Source organism: Cygnus olor, chromosome 2 (genome assembly GCF_009769625.2).
Source record: "Cygnus olor isolate bCygOlo1 chromosome 2, bCygOlo1.pri.v2, whole genome shotgun sequence".
Classification (NCBI taxonomy): Eukaryota; Metazoa; Chordata; class Aves; order Anseriformes; family Anatidae; genus Cygnus; species Cygnus olor.
In genome coordinates, this window is record NC_049170.1 from 8,224,608 (window position 1) to 8,241,465 (window position 16,858).

At 43.5% G+C, this 16,858-nt stretch overlaps 1 protein-coding gene across 3 annotated transcripts in view; it reads left to right on the forward strand.

Annotated features, from left to right (window-relative positions):
• Window positions 1-16,858, forward strand: part of DPP6 (dipeptidyl peptidase like 6) — a 554,044-nt gene that overhangs the window by 134,384 nt on the left and 402,802 nt on the right. The window contains exon 1 of one of the 3 annotated variants that reach the window (XM_040548016.1): window positions 12,492-13,367. The exons of the other annotated variants lie outside the window; for them this stretch is intronic. Coding sequence (XP_040403950.1) covers window positions 13,167-13,367 — 201 coding nt within the window. The 5' untranslated portion in view covers window positions 12,492-13,166. Of the gene's footprint in view, window positions 1-12,491; window positions 13,368-16,858 lie in introns of those variants that run through there. 3 annotated transcript variants of the gene reach the window in all.

Consider the following 16,858-nt stretch of genomic DNA (forward strand, 5'->3'; position numbering starts at 1 on the left):
ATTTAGATTTTTTATTTTACCATTCTTCATTGGTATTTCAAAATTACTTAATTTCTGGAAATAAATCTTAGTTATTTTCAGTTTGAAAGCAGTGCATGTACATCTTCTATCCCTAAGCAATAAATCCGCCTCCACAAGTGTCTTTGAACTGGGCATTTTGTTTTAAACCAACCTTTTTTCTACCGGCAGTTTTAACTTCAATGGATCAGCATTTTTCAAGGGTATCATCAAATACTTCCTGACCAGCTCTCTGGAGTGTCTAATAAGACTCAGATGAAGGAACATGCTTTCCAAACCAGAGCACGTTTCATGTGCAGTCACTATGCTTTCAGATATTTCACGAATATAGGGATTTCATAAGTTTCTTTTAACTTCATTATCATCTGTTCTTTTTTTATGTTTGTATATCCTTGTGAACAAATAATGTCCATTATGATAAAAGGGAAGTGATACAAAATAGGAGAATCCTAAATAGTGTTTGACTCATTCTCCATTTAGGTTGCTGTGGCTTCTTTTGAATCATTATCTATTGTATTTTAGTATTGCTTTGTGTTTTACTGACTATTCAATATATTTCCCACAGAGACTAGTTCTATGTGTTTCCTGTAGTGAAGACTCTTCAAATGGCCTATAATCCTGTAATAGTTTATAACAAAATCAATTTGGTATGCATTGGAAAACATTCTCTTCTACTACATTCAAAGGGAATGTGTGCAAAGAGCAGAGAATTCATATTTGTAATGATTTTTTTTTTGAAGTAGGAAATACGTGTGCTTGCGTAATTGAGGGTTCTCTTTTGTTCTATTTTGCTTTTTCTATCTCTTTTTAAGGAGAATCCCATTTTATCACCTTAATTAGCTGGAAAAGTTTTAAGATTTAAATCTTTATTGCAGAGTAAGATCTCCTGTTCAGACCTTGTATTTTGTGTGAATTTAGCTCCAAATTTTCTAAGCACCTCCATGGAAATAATTAAGTGAATTATCGTGCGTCGCTCTGTGTACTATACCTGCCTGGCAGCACATCTTTGAGTTAAAATTTAAGAACTACTGCAGCACCCTCAAGTGGTGATGCGGATCTGTATTTACAATGTTTTTCAAATGTTTATTTCTAGGGCTATGAATAATTTTAACGTTTTGGGCTGACCTGCTCAGATATTGTCAGATCCTGCACTCCTTCCTCAAGTAAAACTCCCGCTGAATCCAATTAATCACTTTTTTGAATCTGAGCAAGAGACTCAGGAAATTTTTTTTTTTTGGATTGTCAAATGATTTTGTATAGAACATAAAGCATTCACTCTGACTCCAGTAACTCTGGCGTTTCTGTCAGTTGTGCAGGAATAAATAATGTGAGGACCCTACAGAAAGAGAAACCAGCACATTAGGGTTTTTCTCAGGACTATAGTTGCAAGCGTACTGCACCTGTGGCATGAGCAACAGTAGGATTGTGAACCACCCGAATTGCTTGAGCACCCCTTCTTCCCCCCCATCAGTAACATCTTTTGTAATGACTGAGGAGGAATGCTCTCTCTCAGGCAAGATTTACTAGCTTTGTCATGAGGGTCTCTGATTACAGTTTATTATTATTATTATTATTTATTTATTTATTTATTTATTTATTCCTGTTAGCTGCCAATTTTAAACAGCCAGCTGAGACCTGGAACAGATGAATGGCCCTGGGCTGGAGCCTGTTGCTTCCAAAGTTCGCAAGTAGCATCTCCGCTGATGCTCCACCTCCTTTTCATTCTGCTGAGCTCTGTCAATGCTCGCAGAAAAAGAGTCATTACCCATCAAATAAATGGCCCTAGCATGATGTCTGTGAGCAATTCTGCCCCCAGTACAGAGTTACGAGAGCAAATCACTTACCTATGCCGGTCCTCATCTGTAAAACACCAACGAGGGGTTTTATTTCAGAAGTTTACTGTAAGTCTTAATGGATGTTGTCTCCACTTTAAGGGTCTTAAGTGAAAATAGATATCAAAATGCCTTCTCTCTTGTCACTTGTAATAGTGTGTGCTGGGCAGAGGGCACAGGCTGACAGGAGTGGAAGAGCTCCCTCCACACTGGTGCTGCGTTGTGTGGTCCCTGCTAATGCTGCAGGTTAGCAGAATAGCACAACTGCTTGTTTGCCACTGCAACTTCTGCCAGGTCTGGCATGTTTTCTGCATCAAACTCAGAGAACAGGCTTGACAGACTCTGTAAACAAAACAATTTTATTTCAAGGTCGCAAAGTGATCCAGACTCTTATTTATGAAATTATATTGAGCCCAATTAATTCTCTTCTGATAATTATTAAGGAAAATGGAATTTAAATGTTAAATATCATTATTATTTTTCTTTTTTTCCCCTTTTTCCCTGTTATTCGATATAGGAAATAGACCTTGCTAGCATTTTAGCTCTGTTCTGTCCTCACTTCTTTCTTTTTTTGTCCTCTCTTTCCATAAAAGACTCATCTCATTTAAAGTGTACCATCTAGGCTGTCATGTACATAACAGACTGCATTGTGTTCACAAGAGAAACATGTCAGCAGAGGGCAGGGTCTAAGAGTAGTGAGTTTCCAAAGGGATCTGATAAAGAAATAACAGCTATTTCCAATACAAAGTAGATAACAGACAAAAATTATGTGTGATGGAGCATATTTGATATAATGTCTGTGCTTTCGCCTTAAAGGCCCACTGTCAGCTTAGAAATCACGTTGTGAGCATTGTGATCCTTCTTATTTTATTATTTTCTATATAAAGGCACTACCAGTGACACAAAGGAGCATGAGAGAGATTACTTTGTAAACTTGCCTTAGGCTGCTCCTAAAATAAGCAGAAAGGTGCAATCAGAACTCTCCCACCCTGGCTGCAGTACTAAGCTGGGATGTGCCGGCAGCCCGCATTGCAGCTGACCCACAAACCTACTTTGAAACATTTCGGGGCACATGTGGAGCTTGCGAGGTGGAAGGACATGTGGCTCCTGCTGCCTCTTAAACTAGGAAGCCTGGCTAGAGAAATGTCAAAATGCTTGTGGCAGAGCAGGGAGCTGGAGCTCAGAGCCAGCATCCCAGTTAAGTCAGCCACAAGAACAAGGAGTTCCTCAGCACTGGATCATAAACCCAAAACACAGGTGCATTAAAGAAAAAGCTATGCTTCTTTACAGCTCCCTGGAAAAAAGCAGGACAAAGATGAAATCACAGTTTGTTTATCTAGAAATAGGTCTTGCTGAGTGTTCTGAAAGAAACACTATTTTGGGCTTAATAGACCAGCAAAATCCAAAGATCTGAGCTTAATGTGACTATTTTCTTTCATTTTAAATACAAAGAATGCTCTGAGGGTTTCAAGATGAGGGAAATGCCTTTGATGGGAAAATCTTAGGTCATTTAAATTCGTACAAATGCAATGTGACATCTCAAATTCTAGCCAAAATGCAGGTTTACCCCTCTTTGGGGTGACTGTCCCATTTTCTGGTTGCATCGTCTCTGTTATCCAGCAAATATTTCCACCTCTGACAGGTTGTTGCCCGCATTTGTCATAACGTGCCACAACTGTCAGGGCCACGTGTGCTTTATGTTGAAGGACCTGTATGTGTGCAGATCACAGAAGTAGGCCATGCTAATTGTTGTGAGGTGTCATCCACTTCCAAAAATACCAAGCAATATCAATACAAGAACGTGTTCCTTTGGATGAGGATGCTTTCTTCTCAGTAAAAGACATCTTCAGGGAATTTATTATCCCCAGAATCAGTGCTGAATTCTGTTTTACTGAGTTACTAGATAGGAAAAATATATTTAAAATGGTGAATAATGTCTAGAACAAACAATTCACAGAAAAATTGTAAACTTTGCCCAGTCTCACGAAATGGAAGAAGGTTTTAGTGCAGTTATTTATATGAGATCATTGAAGATGCAGTGTTGAGAAACAGTTTCATGATTATCAAGAACCTTAAATTTCAGATAAACAGTGCTGTTGTTTCTGTCTACTTGTTGCTGGTAGCGGTTCCTGGAGGGGACGCATCAACTGGTGTAACAAGTGGAGTTTCAGCAGAAATTGTTACTGCCTTAAGTCATGGTGCCTTCGTTTTCTCAGCCATTGCTTTCAATGTTGATGCGTTCACAAAATGCAGCACTGTCTGTGCTGCTGAAGTCTTGTTGATGTCATTGCTGCGGAAACTGTGATGGACTCAATGGTTGTTTCTTGGAGCTCTGTTGTGACATTTTTAGCTGCCTAGTTGCTGCTTGTCTGCTTTGTGGAGAGGAACAAGAGGATCTGAATGCTGCTGGGTGCTTGCATAACTTGGAGGGAATTAGATTTTTTTTCCACTGGAAAAGCAAATCAGACGTCTTTCAGAGTTTTGAAATTATCACTAGCAGTCAAAATTTCACGGGATTGCCTTTGTCACAGTCCCATTCAGATCATTATGAAGCAGCTTGTATTTTCTTGATTAGCAGAGTCCTGGGTTGCTTTTGTCTTTGCGGTGAAATTATTGAATATCCTTGAAGTTAGTTTTCACATTTGCTTTAATTTGGTTCACTTGGCATATTTTCATGATTCCTTGGCATATGCAAATAAATATACATATAGATTTACCTCTAAGTCAGGAGGGACTAGACATACGCGTGCCTTGATTCACAAAGCTTAGGGTTTACCTATTTTTTAACAATATTAGTTAGCAACACGATAAGATCTACATTCACTAACCTGGCAGCCAAAAATCAAATACCCCTAAACATAGGTACAAGCAGAATATATGCAAAGGTGTATGGGAACATCTACTGGAATTTTCCAAAGCAGTGGCTCATATTGATTACACCATCACTGATATGATTTTGATAATTCCACTCTATTCCAGTGCCTCGCATTACTGAACACCTTTGCAAAGCTGACCTCGGTGTCTCTGACATACTCTAAAAGACAGCATTAAAGTTAGAAGGAAACACATATATTGATGAGTTAAATCAAAGCACATCCTAAGAGGTATTTAAAATGAAAATCTCTCTTTGGCTGGCTTGTCTGTTGATACTAAATAAGTGTGTTCATAAACCTGTGTTAAATCTGTAAGGACGTAATTTATTGATCTCCTAGCAGTATTCCATTCTTGTCCTTGTGTCTCCCACCTCTTGAAAAATGAATACACTGTTTGGACAGCCATTGATAATCCAGTATATTTGCAGTTACACAATGGCAGTTGACTGAAAGCATTAACAAACGTTTAAAATAACCTCTGAGAGCCTCAGCTGTTTTATACTTTATATTACTTAGACAGATGAATTGGACGAATGGAGTACTTTGTACTTAGAAAACTGTAAGTGAACTAGTAAGCTTTTTTATTTATTTATTTATTTATTTATTTATTTATTTATTCATTCCTATTCAATTTATGAAGACAAATGGGCAGCAAAGAACATACACCAGCACTAAGAGTAAACTATCACAAACATCTATAATGCAAATGGAAAATGAGTGCAAAATACAAAAACGAATTATTTACTTTTAAGGCAATTTCACTTCAGACAGTTAATCTAAAACTGTGTTCCAGAAAGTCCCTGCTTACAGACCACTTAGTTCCAAATGACCCAAACTCATCAGATGCTTTCCTGTTCAGTCTGAAAACTTTCTAAAATTCCTGCAGTGGAGGTTCTGTACATGGAAAACTGCCCTGAGAAGACAGGCTCATCATCTCTGTCTGCAGTGCTGATGGGAAACAGAAACAGGACAGAATTGTACCTAAAGCTTTCAAGGTGCACGATCCAGGATTTATTCATAGAGACAACCCAACAAGTGCTCACAGGATGGGGTTTTCATTGTTCCATCAGGGTTTACATTGCTCCATGATTGCTCCTTTCTTTGTAAAAAGCTGCAAAAGGAGAATATTTGAACCTGTTGAAGCTGTGTCAAACAGGAGGAAGAAATTTTGTGTCTGATGGGGCCAGAATGAGAACAAAGAAATGGAAGATTATTTTGTTAGCCTAGTGGTAGATAGCCTTTTTGAGGTGTCTGTCTCTCTCCATATGCTTGTTTCTTTGCATATTCATATTTCTATCTAGGTTCTCCTTTTAGCTCTGTGAGTCCAAATCCTAAAATTGTGTCATTACATCCCCTGGGTCCTTTATTCAGTCTAGGTTTTAGTTCTTTTCCAACCAAAAAGAAAGCTGTCAGTTTAGTGACAGCTAGTCCGAAGAGTCACAGATCTGTTTAAAGGAAATCTCTATGTTGTAAAGAAGAGGTCTTTAAATGAAGAGCTCTTTAAATGAAACCATTTTGTCTTGTCTATTCCCTTAGAAGTCTCTGGCATGCATCTGAAATGCTGACTGGTTAAATCCCTTCTGCTTCTCTATGATTTTTCACGCACAAATTCTTTTTGGCAAGTGGAAATTCAGAATTTCCGCTACCATTTTTATAGTGCTGAATTAGAGAGGAATGGCATCAGCTCCTCCCAGCATGGGCAATTAAGGATGTGCATATGTGGCTCACAGACATAAGAGGGAGCAGGAACCTTGTGTATCTCCTTCATGTACAGAGCTGAACATAATCTCTGGCCTTGAGACAGAGCCCATCTGAAGAAGCTAACTGAAGTGCCAGTGGATACTTATGCAAAATGGTTACTGTTTTGATAGGTTTCAACAGTTTTCTTTGCCTTTCAGAAGCTAAACTTATTTCCTTTTCTTGCTGGTGAACTCCCCTGAGAGACTGTTTTAGTCAAACAAACTGGTTGTAGTCATGGCATATCTAACTCAAGCATCAAATAGTGACATGTTGCAAAGCAGAGAAGAATATGCGTAGAGACCAGTTCAGCAACATTAGTTGGGTCTTGCATGGCTGCCAACAGCTCTTGGCATGCAAAGAAAAATGTATTTTTCTGTAACTTTAATGCTCAACTTCTTGGCTTGTCTTGAAGACATGGCATTGGGATCTCATCTTAGCTTTTCCCAGACAAAGCTTTCAAAGACAGAATATTAATTAAGGCAAGAAAAACAGACTTCAATGCAAATTACTATTTGTATGTATTACAATATTTTGTTCAGTGGTAGACCAGGACCCCATTGTGCTGTGTATCTGCACAAGCACATTTACATTGGTACCTCATTTTTCTTAGGCTTTGCTGTTACCTTTTCTGGCAGCAATCTGGTGCAACCATTGTTCTAGGCACTGCCTTCTATCTTTTTTCTGCCTTTTATCTCTTCTGCACCACTTGCAAAATCATAAAAACTAGGGATGGGAAAGACCTTCCCAGTCATGTGGTCTATCCTTTTGCCAACTGGCAGAATTATTCCTTACAGCACATTTTCTAGTGCCTCATACAGACTATTTATAAATGTCCTCGGCATTAAGACTTCCACCCATTTCCTCTAGAAACAGTCATGCACATACTATGAGGAAGAGCTTGCTGATACTCAGCGACATGTTCTTAGTTTCATTCAATGAGACCTAGCTGTGTATCAAGACTTCTGGTGGATAAAATTTCCATTCTACTGAGCACGGAGCAAACAGTTATCCATCAGGTATTGGCAGCAACCTCTGGAGTGGCCAATCCCTCTCTTTGAAAATCCTCTCATTGTGTGACTCCAATTAACCTTGTAGCACTCCAGCTCATCTCCCAGCTCTCCAGAGGTGTTGGTGTTTTCCATCTCTGCCAGCTTTGGTCCATCTCTTCTTTGCTTCTTTGACCCCAATTGCCTTCATCTCCTTTCTCTCTGAGCCCTCCTGGTACTTCACTGCATGCTTGCCTCTTCTATGTGCTTCCATTTTTCTTTCTTCACTGCTCACCCTGGGTCCGTCTCTTCCCTTGAACAGCCTTTTCTTCCGGCCTACTTTGGTTTCTTCCCCCAGACTTGTATCCTGTAAGGCCATCTTGCCTACTGTTCTCAGTACGAGAGTATGTGTTTCCTTTTTCCCTGGTAAGAGCATCCACCCAGTCATTGAATTATTCTTAATGTGACCAGAAAACTAGTTTTTCCAATGCTGCTCTTATTCCACCCTTGCCTGTAGAAAGCTTGCCTTTTTGTTTGTTTGTTTGTTTGTTTGTTTTGGTGTTTTGCTTGTTAATTAATTAATTAATAGTTTTAAGGCCTGAAGGATTATTTTTTAGAATAATCTCTGTGATGACAGAAAGAAATGTGCCTTTTTATGTACCAGGTTCACTCACTGTCCAATGCTGCGTTTCTACAGAATTTGCTTTGAGGTGCTACTTGCACAAATAATGATACAGGAAAGTGAACGTAGTAAGTCGGGATACTTGCTCCACAGTATATAATGCCCCTCAGTATTCAGCAGCCCTACTGTCACTTATCTTGACAAAGTTTTATGTTCCCCCAGCACATGCATTAGATCAAAATAAGCGATCAACTGTATCTTCAGGGCCTGCTGTATCGGTACATCTGACATAGGAAAAAGACTTTCTGTTCTCGTTTGGTTTGGTTTTTAGATGACAGCAGACCTATAGATGGCATAAGCCTGAGGGCAGTAGAGATTCACGAGTTAGAAGTGTTTATCTTGTCTAACAATAGTAATAGGAGTTAAACTAGTGTATCTTTGTTTCTGTAGTGCCTGAAAAATTGCTATTATAAGAACTCAGAAGGATATTACTCTTGTGTTAATAAATACCTGTCATCTGTATTCATAAATGCAGTAATTTTAAGAACAAATATTCATTTTGGGTTTTCTGGGACGATGTGAAAAATTAACCAGGATATTCTAAAATTCCTTTAGAAGTTCAGTCAAAAAGGAAAATCTCATATTTTAAATTAAAAAAAAAAAAACACCACTATACATGAACAATTGAAAACATAATTTTTGTTAATATTTTCCCACTAAGCAGCTGCTCATAACTATCATCACATATAAACTAGAAATATGCTTAGCTCCATCTGCAACAATTTTGCTATTATTTAGATGACAAGTTCAAAGTTTAAGCAAACATAAATTGCTTAGTCAAAACAAAAGAATGGAACATGAATAACTACTCACAAGGCTTGAATTCCCTGTCAGACACAAGTAATATATATTTTAAAATATATCCAAGAGAAGTATTGTTGGATTGATTCTTTGCCAGTGTCATTCCAAGAAGTCTTGTCCAAAAATAAGTCTTTTATGTCTGGTTTTAAAGGCAGGAGGGCTTGGGCTTGACCTGCTTTTGAAAGTGTTACATTAACAGTGCTCAAATGTGGGGATGCTGTTTATTTATACAACATGGAAAAACAAAGTGTCATTTTTATCTGTGTGCTTTAAAAATGCCAGTAAAACTTAGTTACTTGGTAGCTGCAGGGAAAATATCTTAAGCTAACACTTTATTTTGATGGAAATGTCACTAGTTGGGAATCAAACCTCCTTGCAGAACTTCAGATACTGAATTAAATATACAATAAGAGGCACTTGAGAACACTGTTGGTTTTGAAATGCTTTGATTTGTACCTTGGGGTCTGTTTTTAGGAGTTAAGGGAAGGATTCTTTCTTACATATGTGTGTTTAAAGACGTTAATCTTATGGTTGCACTTCTGAAATATTTTGCCTCTTTAAATGTGTTGCACTATACAAGTTACTTTCTTCTCAAATCTCACCGTAGGCTGAGCAGGTCTTTTGCTGTAAGAAAACCACAGTTGTTAATACACTGATCATTTATTGCCATTTACTGTCTTTTCTCAATGCTTCATGTGCTCTTTTTTTGGCTCCATCCTATTTGCCATGCCCTGTTGCTGCGCACACTGTATGACAGAATCTGGTCACATAACCAGGACATTGTAAAGGACTCTGGGCTCCAAGTCATGCACAGGTGAACAGCAAATTAACCGTCGAATTGCAAGCAGAGTAGAGGACTTCCAGGCTGAACTCAGGAGTGCTGGGTTGTGTCCCTCCCTGAGAGGTGGACAAGACTCCCATAATGCGTGCTTGTGGGGGACAAGTTACATCCTGAGACAACTTGTGCACAGGCAGAGTGAAGTGCTCTCCAGAGTCCCTAATGAAATCATCTGGGTCCCCTATGACTCAGAGAAATCTTTCTGCTTTCAGTAATGGCCCTGACAGACTTGATTCTGGTTGAATCCTGTTGCGGGGGGGGGGGGGGGGGGGAGTTATTCAAGAGATTTCTGCTTCCACCTGCCCACTCGGCCCTTCTGCACAAGGTCACTCACTGCAGCAGGGCTACAGAAGTGTGTGATGCAGTTCCCAGCAGTGCAAACTGTCTTCCTTCACCTACTGCAACACCTGGCTCATGCCAGGACTTTGTTTCTGCTGCCCGTGGTCTGTCATGGAGTAGTGAGCTGGAATCAGGAAGGCCTTTAAATAGCTGTAATTATTTATTTCAGGGCAAATGAATCACAGCCCGAAGCTGCATGATCAGGAGTTTTGGTGGATGAGGACCATTTGGCTGGTTGTTTTTCACTGAGATTTTAAGGGATTTGACGTTGCAATTTTGTGTTCTCTTAATATAATTTTTCCATGAATTGTGTACACACATACATGCACAATATGTGCATGCATGACTAGACAAACTTGATTATGTGAAATCTTGATTCTTAAGAATTAAAAGCACAAGCTGAATGTATTTGGAGCTAAATTGATCCTTAGTGGCTCTTTCAGTTTTGAACTGTGCTGTGAGGCAGAATGTTTTCTTTTTTTTCTGTGCTTTCTTTGAGACTTTCTAATTCAGATGTTTAATCTTTGGTGCTTTTTCTGCTTGGTGGTTTAGTCTTGCCTTTTTACGGCTTTATTTGATTATTCCTTTGTGTCCTAGTTTTCTTTAGAAGTTAAAAATGTATTATTGCTTTTGTTTCTCTTGTTCTTTTTTTTTTTTTTTTTTCCCTCTGTTTTGGCTGTTGCCAATTCCAAATAGTCATAAAATCACCGTTAGTGTAGTTCAAGATGGAATTTAGTGGAGCTAACTGTACAGACTTCTGGTAATGTGTAGTCAGTTTGTGGCAGAAACATAATTTAAGATGGGGACAAGCGGCTTCTGGAGTTACCTCTGGTGAGATGTGTGTCGCTATGACTTAGAAGCTAGACCTTCACTTCAGAGCTATGTGCGTTCATCTCATTTTTTAATTAAATGTCAGGATCTCAGTTCTGAAGATCAAAATGATTCCTTCTTTCAAGTTCCATCAGGAAGGAGGCAGAGCGTTTGTTTGTTTTCTCTCTCCATGAGATAAGGTTCCCTTTTCATCTAAATGTTAAGACTTTTCATCCCTGACTTTGAAGACACAAATAAAAAGCAGCGGATGAAACTGTTTAGATGTAAAGAGATTTTTGATCAAGCAGTTGTTGAAATCATTGGGGGGGGGGGGTGGGGGGCGTGTCAGGGACAGCTGCACGTTAGAGTATTGTATGTATATGATCGACTCAGTTGTGGGTTTTGTTTTTAGACTGAGGCAATTAGATATTTCAAAGGTGGTATTTTCTTAACGGCTAAAACTTTAAGAATAGCGTTTAGAAACATTTCAGCCTTTCAAGCCCACTTACTGAAGTGTAACCAAGTTTGTGAGCTGTCCAGCAGCGAGTCTCTGGCTGGGAATGGCCAAGATCTGGCTCCTGCTCTGTGTGCTTCCCATCAGAGGATGGCAATAGCGCTGGCCAACTTGGAGGTCAAAGAGGCGGCTTTTGCCATGGGAGGAGAAGAGGGGACAGCAACTCTGGCACTTCCCTCTCTCCTTTCAACCTGAGCATCTGTTGCCATGGAAACCCCGGCGGCTGATGCTGGAGCAACAGGACCTGTCACCCCGCGTCCCGGTGCGGCCGTGCCGGGAGCGGCTGGACACCCCCGGGCAGCTCCCCCGCTGCCCACCGGAGCCCCCTTTGCTCCTCCGGGAGCCTTCATTCGCGGCCGCCGTTAATTCTCCGCGCCGAGCGTGCGGGGACCGGGGCCGCCGCGCAAGGACCGCTGCTGAGGGCGGCCCCCGGCCCCCACCCGGTCCCGTTCCCATTCCCGGTCCCATTCCCGACCCATCCCAGCTGACCCCGGTGCCGACACCACGCTTGTTTATTCCCGGGCGCTCCTGCCGGGAGCCACTTTGGGTGGATTTCCACTAAGGGGCGCTGAAGCACGTTTTAATGCAGCAAAAAAAAAAGAATTAATATAAAAATAGTAAGAGAGGCGATTTACCGGATCTTTTTAAAAAGCGACAAACAACAACGTCCAAAAACCCGCAACCTCCTTCTCCCCTTCATCCCCAGCCGGGGGGAGGAGGGGGAACGAGAAGGACGGGACGGAGGGGATGGGGACCGGGCAGTTGCGGGTGCCAAAAAACCTCGGGGCGGACTCGGGGCTGGGCTGGGCTGGCAGCGGACCGGCTTCGCCCTCCTTTCCCCTGCCCCTTTCCTGCGAACCGCTCTGAGCACCCCGGCCTCCGGTGCCGGTCCCGCCTCCCTCCTCCCCGCCTCGCCTTTCCCCTCCCCATCTCCCCTTCTCCCTCACGAGCAGGTGTCTGTTGTTGCTCTCTCTCTTTTTTTTTTTTTTTAAAGTTGTTTCCCCGGGAAAAAAAAAATAAATAAAAAAAAAATTGAAGAAGAAAAAGAAGATGCTGAAAGGGAGATGATTGTAGAAAAGCCCTCCCTACCCAGAAGAGCAACGTGCTTTGAATGAGGCTTCCCAGCCTCTTCCACTCCGTCTCACACACGCTGTCACTCTGCCTCTCGCTTGTGCACACTGTTGGTATGCGACCTCGGAGGCGACTGCTCCGCCACCTCAGCCTGGGGAGCCGCTGACAGCCAGCGATTGAGCCAGCCCCCCTTCCATTTTTTCCCCCCTCTTTTTGCAAACACACGCACATCCCCAAAGCACATTTAATGCTGATCCACTCAGGCGCCATTATCGGGGGTACGTCTTCTTGGAGTGTTTTGGTTCTTTTTTTTTTTTCTTCTCCTTTTTTTTTTTTTTTCTTTTTCTTCCCAACACTGGATGTTGCAGCATTCCCGGGGCCTGTGGTGTTTCGGCTCGATTGCGTTCTATTATTTATTTGTCTCCTCTCGCCCCATCACTCCCCCCCTCCCTGCTCTCTCGATCCCCCCGCTGCTCTCCGGGTGCCGAGGACTTGGGAGCAGGAGCCCCTTGCTCTCCCTGCCGCTGATGTGGGACCGAGCCTCCCCCGCGTGTAGCATGCTGTAGCCAAAAAAGAAGAGAGGAGGGGGAAAAGAAGAGACAGAGAGGGGGAGAAGAGGATCTTTTTCCCTCCCTCCCCCTCGTTTCCCGCGGATTGACTTCATGGCTTCACTGTACCAGCGGTTCAGCGGGAAGATCAACACCTCCCGCTCTTTCCCCGTCCCCCCCGAAGCCAGTCACCTCCTGGGCGCCCAGTGCAGCGAGGAGGACGGAGCTGCCGGCAAGACCCCGCGTCCATTGCAACAGGAAAGCAGCCGGCCCCGCTTCCAGTACCAGCCACGAAGTGACTGCGAGGAGGAGGATGTAAGCGCCGGGCTCGCTCGCGTTTGGGTTGGCTCGGTTTCGGGTGCCCCCCGGGGTGTGCGTGTGTGCTCCCCTCAGGGCTTGCGGCGGTGTTACGAGCGGTCGTGGCGGCTTCTCTCTCTCCTGAGCGTGTTTTTGAGCTCCTCTTCTTCCCCCGAAGTGCTGGGGACGGTACGGGACGGAGCCCGAGCCCAGCCCAGCCGAGCCGAGCCGGGCTCGCCCTCCCCGGTGCTTCCCCGCACCTCTCATCTCGCTCCTTGCGCGGCTCCCCGCTGCCGCGGAGCAGGGCTGGGGGGGCACGGGGTCAGCACGTTTGGGAACAGCGAGTTTTGGGAACAGCTCCGAGCATCTCCCTCCGAGCGAGCCGACATGGCTTTTTTTTTTTTTTTTTTTTTTTTGCGTCTTTGTTTGGCAATAAATTTTTTACCTTTTATCACTCTCCCGGGGCACAAGTCTTCACCTTGTTCCTCACTCCTTCATTTCCCGTCAGCCTCCCCCAGCGTGGCCGAGGAGAAACTTTTTAACCCCTGCGGAGCCGTTGCTGGGGCTCTCTCCCTTCCCTCCCCGCCCGCCCCCGGGCGAGCCCCCGCGGGAAAGGGGCTAACTCGGCCGCGCACCTTCCGCTCCCGCGCTGCCTCTGGGAGTAGCGACTTCAAAGGGTGCATCTGCATATCGCCTTAGTAACGAGTGACTCATCCAGGCCGCTGATGTGCCTGATGGAGTTAAACTGGCTTGGGTCGATAGCGCTTAGTTCTTTCGGGGGGAGGAAAGAGGGGATTTAGGAAGCGGGGAAGCGCTCGGCGGTAGGTCCCCACCGCTGGTGTAGCCTGCGTGGTGTTTGGTTTACAGAGAGGTCCGGGCTGTTTTGCTGCTGTGGAAGCATGCATAAGGGGGAGCGAAGGGCTGCAGTTGAGAATGATGTTTGTGTGGGTTAAAAATACTTCTTGCCTGAGTGGGACGTGCTGTTGGCTTTGCGGCAGGGTCCAGCCCTGGCTCTCGTTCCCAGGAAAGGCACAGCTTCAAGCTGAGGTAGCACATCTGGCTCACTCCAAGGAGAGAGTTGTGCTTGCAGGGAAAATTCCACGGTTTGTCCTTTAATTCGCCATCCCTTTCCCCACTCCTTGATTAAAAACTTTTGCAGTCGGTAGAGCAGGTGCACTTTTGCCAGTGAAAAGGCAAATTGGTCTGAACCACCCCGAGGTGTTTTCCACGCTGATAGTGCCAGGAGCCTGAATTTACGTTTCCTTGTAAGCCACTGAGCAGCAACGATCTTGGCGATGCTGCTCCTTGGTATTGCTGTGGGGGATCCATCCCAGTGCCAGGGCCCACGTACCCACCCGTGGCCCTTGCCGGCGTGGCTGGGGACACGGGGCCCTCCTGGCGACGAGCTGGGCTCTAGGTGTCGCTGCGAGCCAGCGGAGTGCCGCCGCCGGTGCTGGGCTCTGGCACATTTTCCTCATTATTTGACCGTTTTAATTTCGCTTTCCTGGGCTTGGAGACGACAGATGTCTGGAGCCGCTTCTCTGATCACCAGAAGCGCTGAGCCGAGAAGCAAAGGACGCGGTTTTGCATTTGCGAGTGATTTGTGCTGACAGGCTCCGAAATAATAGTAATAACAATAATATTAAGCTGCTAAAAGAAGAGTTTTTTTTTTTGTTTGTTTGTTTTGTTTTTTCCTTGCCCCCTCCGGGCTTGTGTGTGTGTTGGTGGGGGCAATGTTGTGCAGTGTGATCTGTAGAGGGAAAGGTGCCTTCCTAGAGGTCTCCCGCGATGAACTGCAAAAAATCCATAACCAGAAATAGAGGGTTGGAGAGACTTGTAAACACACGTGGGAACCTCGTGTGGACTATTTTTTAAAGGGGGCAACATATCTGAGAAAGTTCATTGCACCGGGTCAGGTGGTTCAAAGGTACTCCAGTCCGGCAGAGCCTGGGCTGGCGAGTCGTTCAGGTCAGAAGGGTGCTGAGGCGATGAAGCCGGTGAACATGTCCTTCAGTTGGGCTGCAGGTAGGGGGCTGCCCGCAGCGGGAGCGGAGGCAGGGGCAGGCAAGGGCAGAAGGGGATGGTGCTGGGCCAGCCGGATAGGACCCGGCGGCGCTGTCCGTGGTGCTGAACGCGGGCGGTCTGGGAGGAGCTGTCCATGGTGCTGAACCGAAGCCAGCAGGGTCTGGGGAGCTGTCCGTGGTGCCGAATCTGTTCGTCCCGTGTCTATGGGGCTGTCCGTGGTGCTAAACCCTCCGGTCCGTCTCCGAGTAGAGCCAGCGGCGGGCTCCTGCCCTTGACCCTGGTGAGGTCACGGAGGAGAGAACGAGTTTCTCACCCTCCCCGGCGGCTGCAGGCAGGACGAGCTAATGTGACTCCGGGCATGAAATGCCTGTGGATTTGTGTGAAATCTAAAAGGAAATGTGAGGCAAGCAACAGGGAAGGACAGTGGGAGTAGTGCAAAGAGAGCAGTCTGTTTGCGCAGGGTGCCAGGAGCATGTGCTGTTGTTTATTGTGAGGGAGGGCTTAACAAGACATCATTGGAAACTTCTGATATCAGTTTTACACAAAATCTATAGTGGCACATTCACATCGTCTTTCATCCTTCAGGACTGATCTAGTAGAAAAAGCCAGAGCTCAAAAATACAGGGGGGAAAAAAAAAAAAGTTTTATTGTGTGGCCACACTTGAAAATATCAAAACAAACCTGAGAACTAGAGTGTTCTGTTCCTAACTTTGGCATTTGATTAATACTCAGAAGAGGAGTGAGATTATTTTATGGGTTACTAATGATGACTTTCCACATTGAAATGTGCACGCTGCATTCAGTACTATATTTTTAAGCACCGATACAGACTTCAGTGCTGTAAAAAACGGAGGGAAAGACAGGATCATGCTTTTGAAGGTCACAGTATTGTTAGTAAATATTTTGTCTACTGAAAGTAATACTGGTTGGAAACTACTAAATGAAACCTATATGTAGTTAAAGAGGAAGCAGTATTTTTATATTAAACAAAAAATTTAAATAAAGGCAATCATGATATAACAGCTACTCAATTCACTTTACAGCCACTATTAAGATGGACATGAGAACACAGCTTTTGTAGTATGAAGGTATAAAGAAGCAGAAGTCACAGCATTCTTTAATATTTTAACAGTGTTTTACAGTATTTCAAATAATGGTAGCTATAAGAGAAAATATACATAGTGTACTTCATAAACAAAATCTGTATTAAATATTGCACTTTTAAAGTGTTAAATATTAGTCTGATAAGACAATCTTTTTTTTTTTTTTTTTTTTTTTTTTTTTTTTTTTTTGGGGGGGGGGGGGGGAGGGATGGGGAGTGATGATCCATACAGGCCCGGTATGAATAACCCCAGAAAAAAACACTTCCACGTTGGCTTTGTGGCAGTATTGATACTGAAGGTAATTATCAAAACAGCTGTAAACAGAATTATGACTTTTTTTGTTTTGTTTTGTTTTTCTGTAGGATTACCTTTTCACTACAT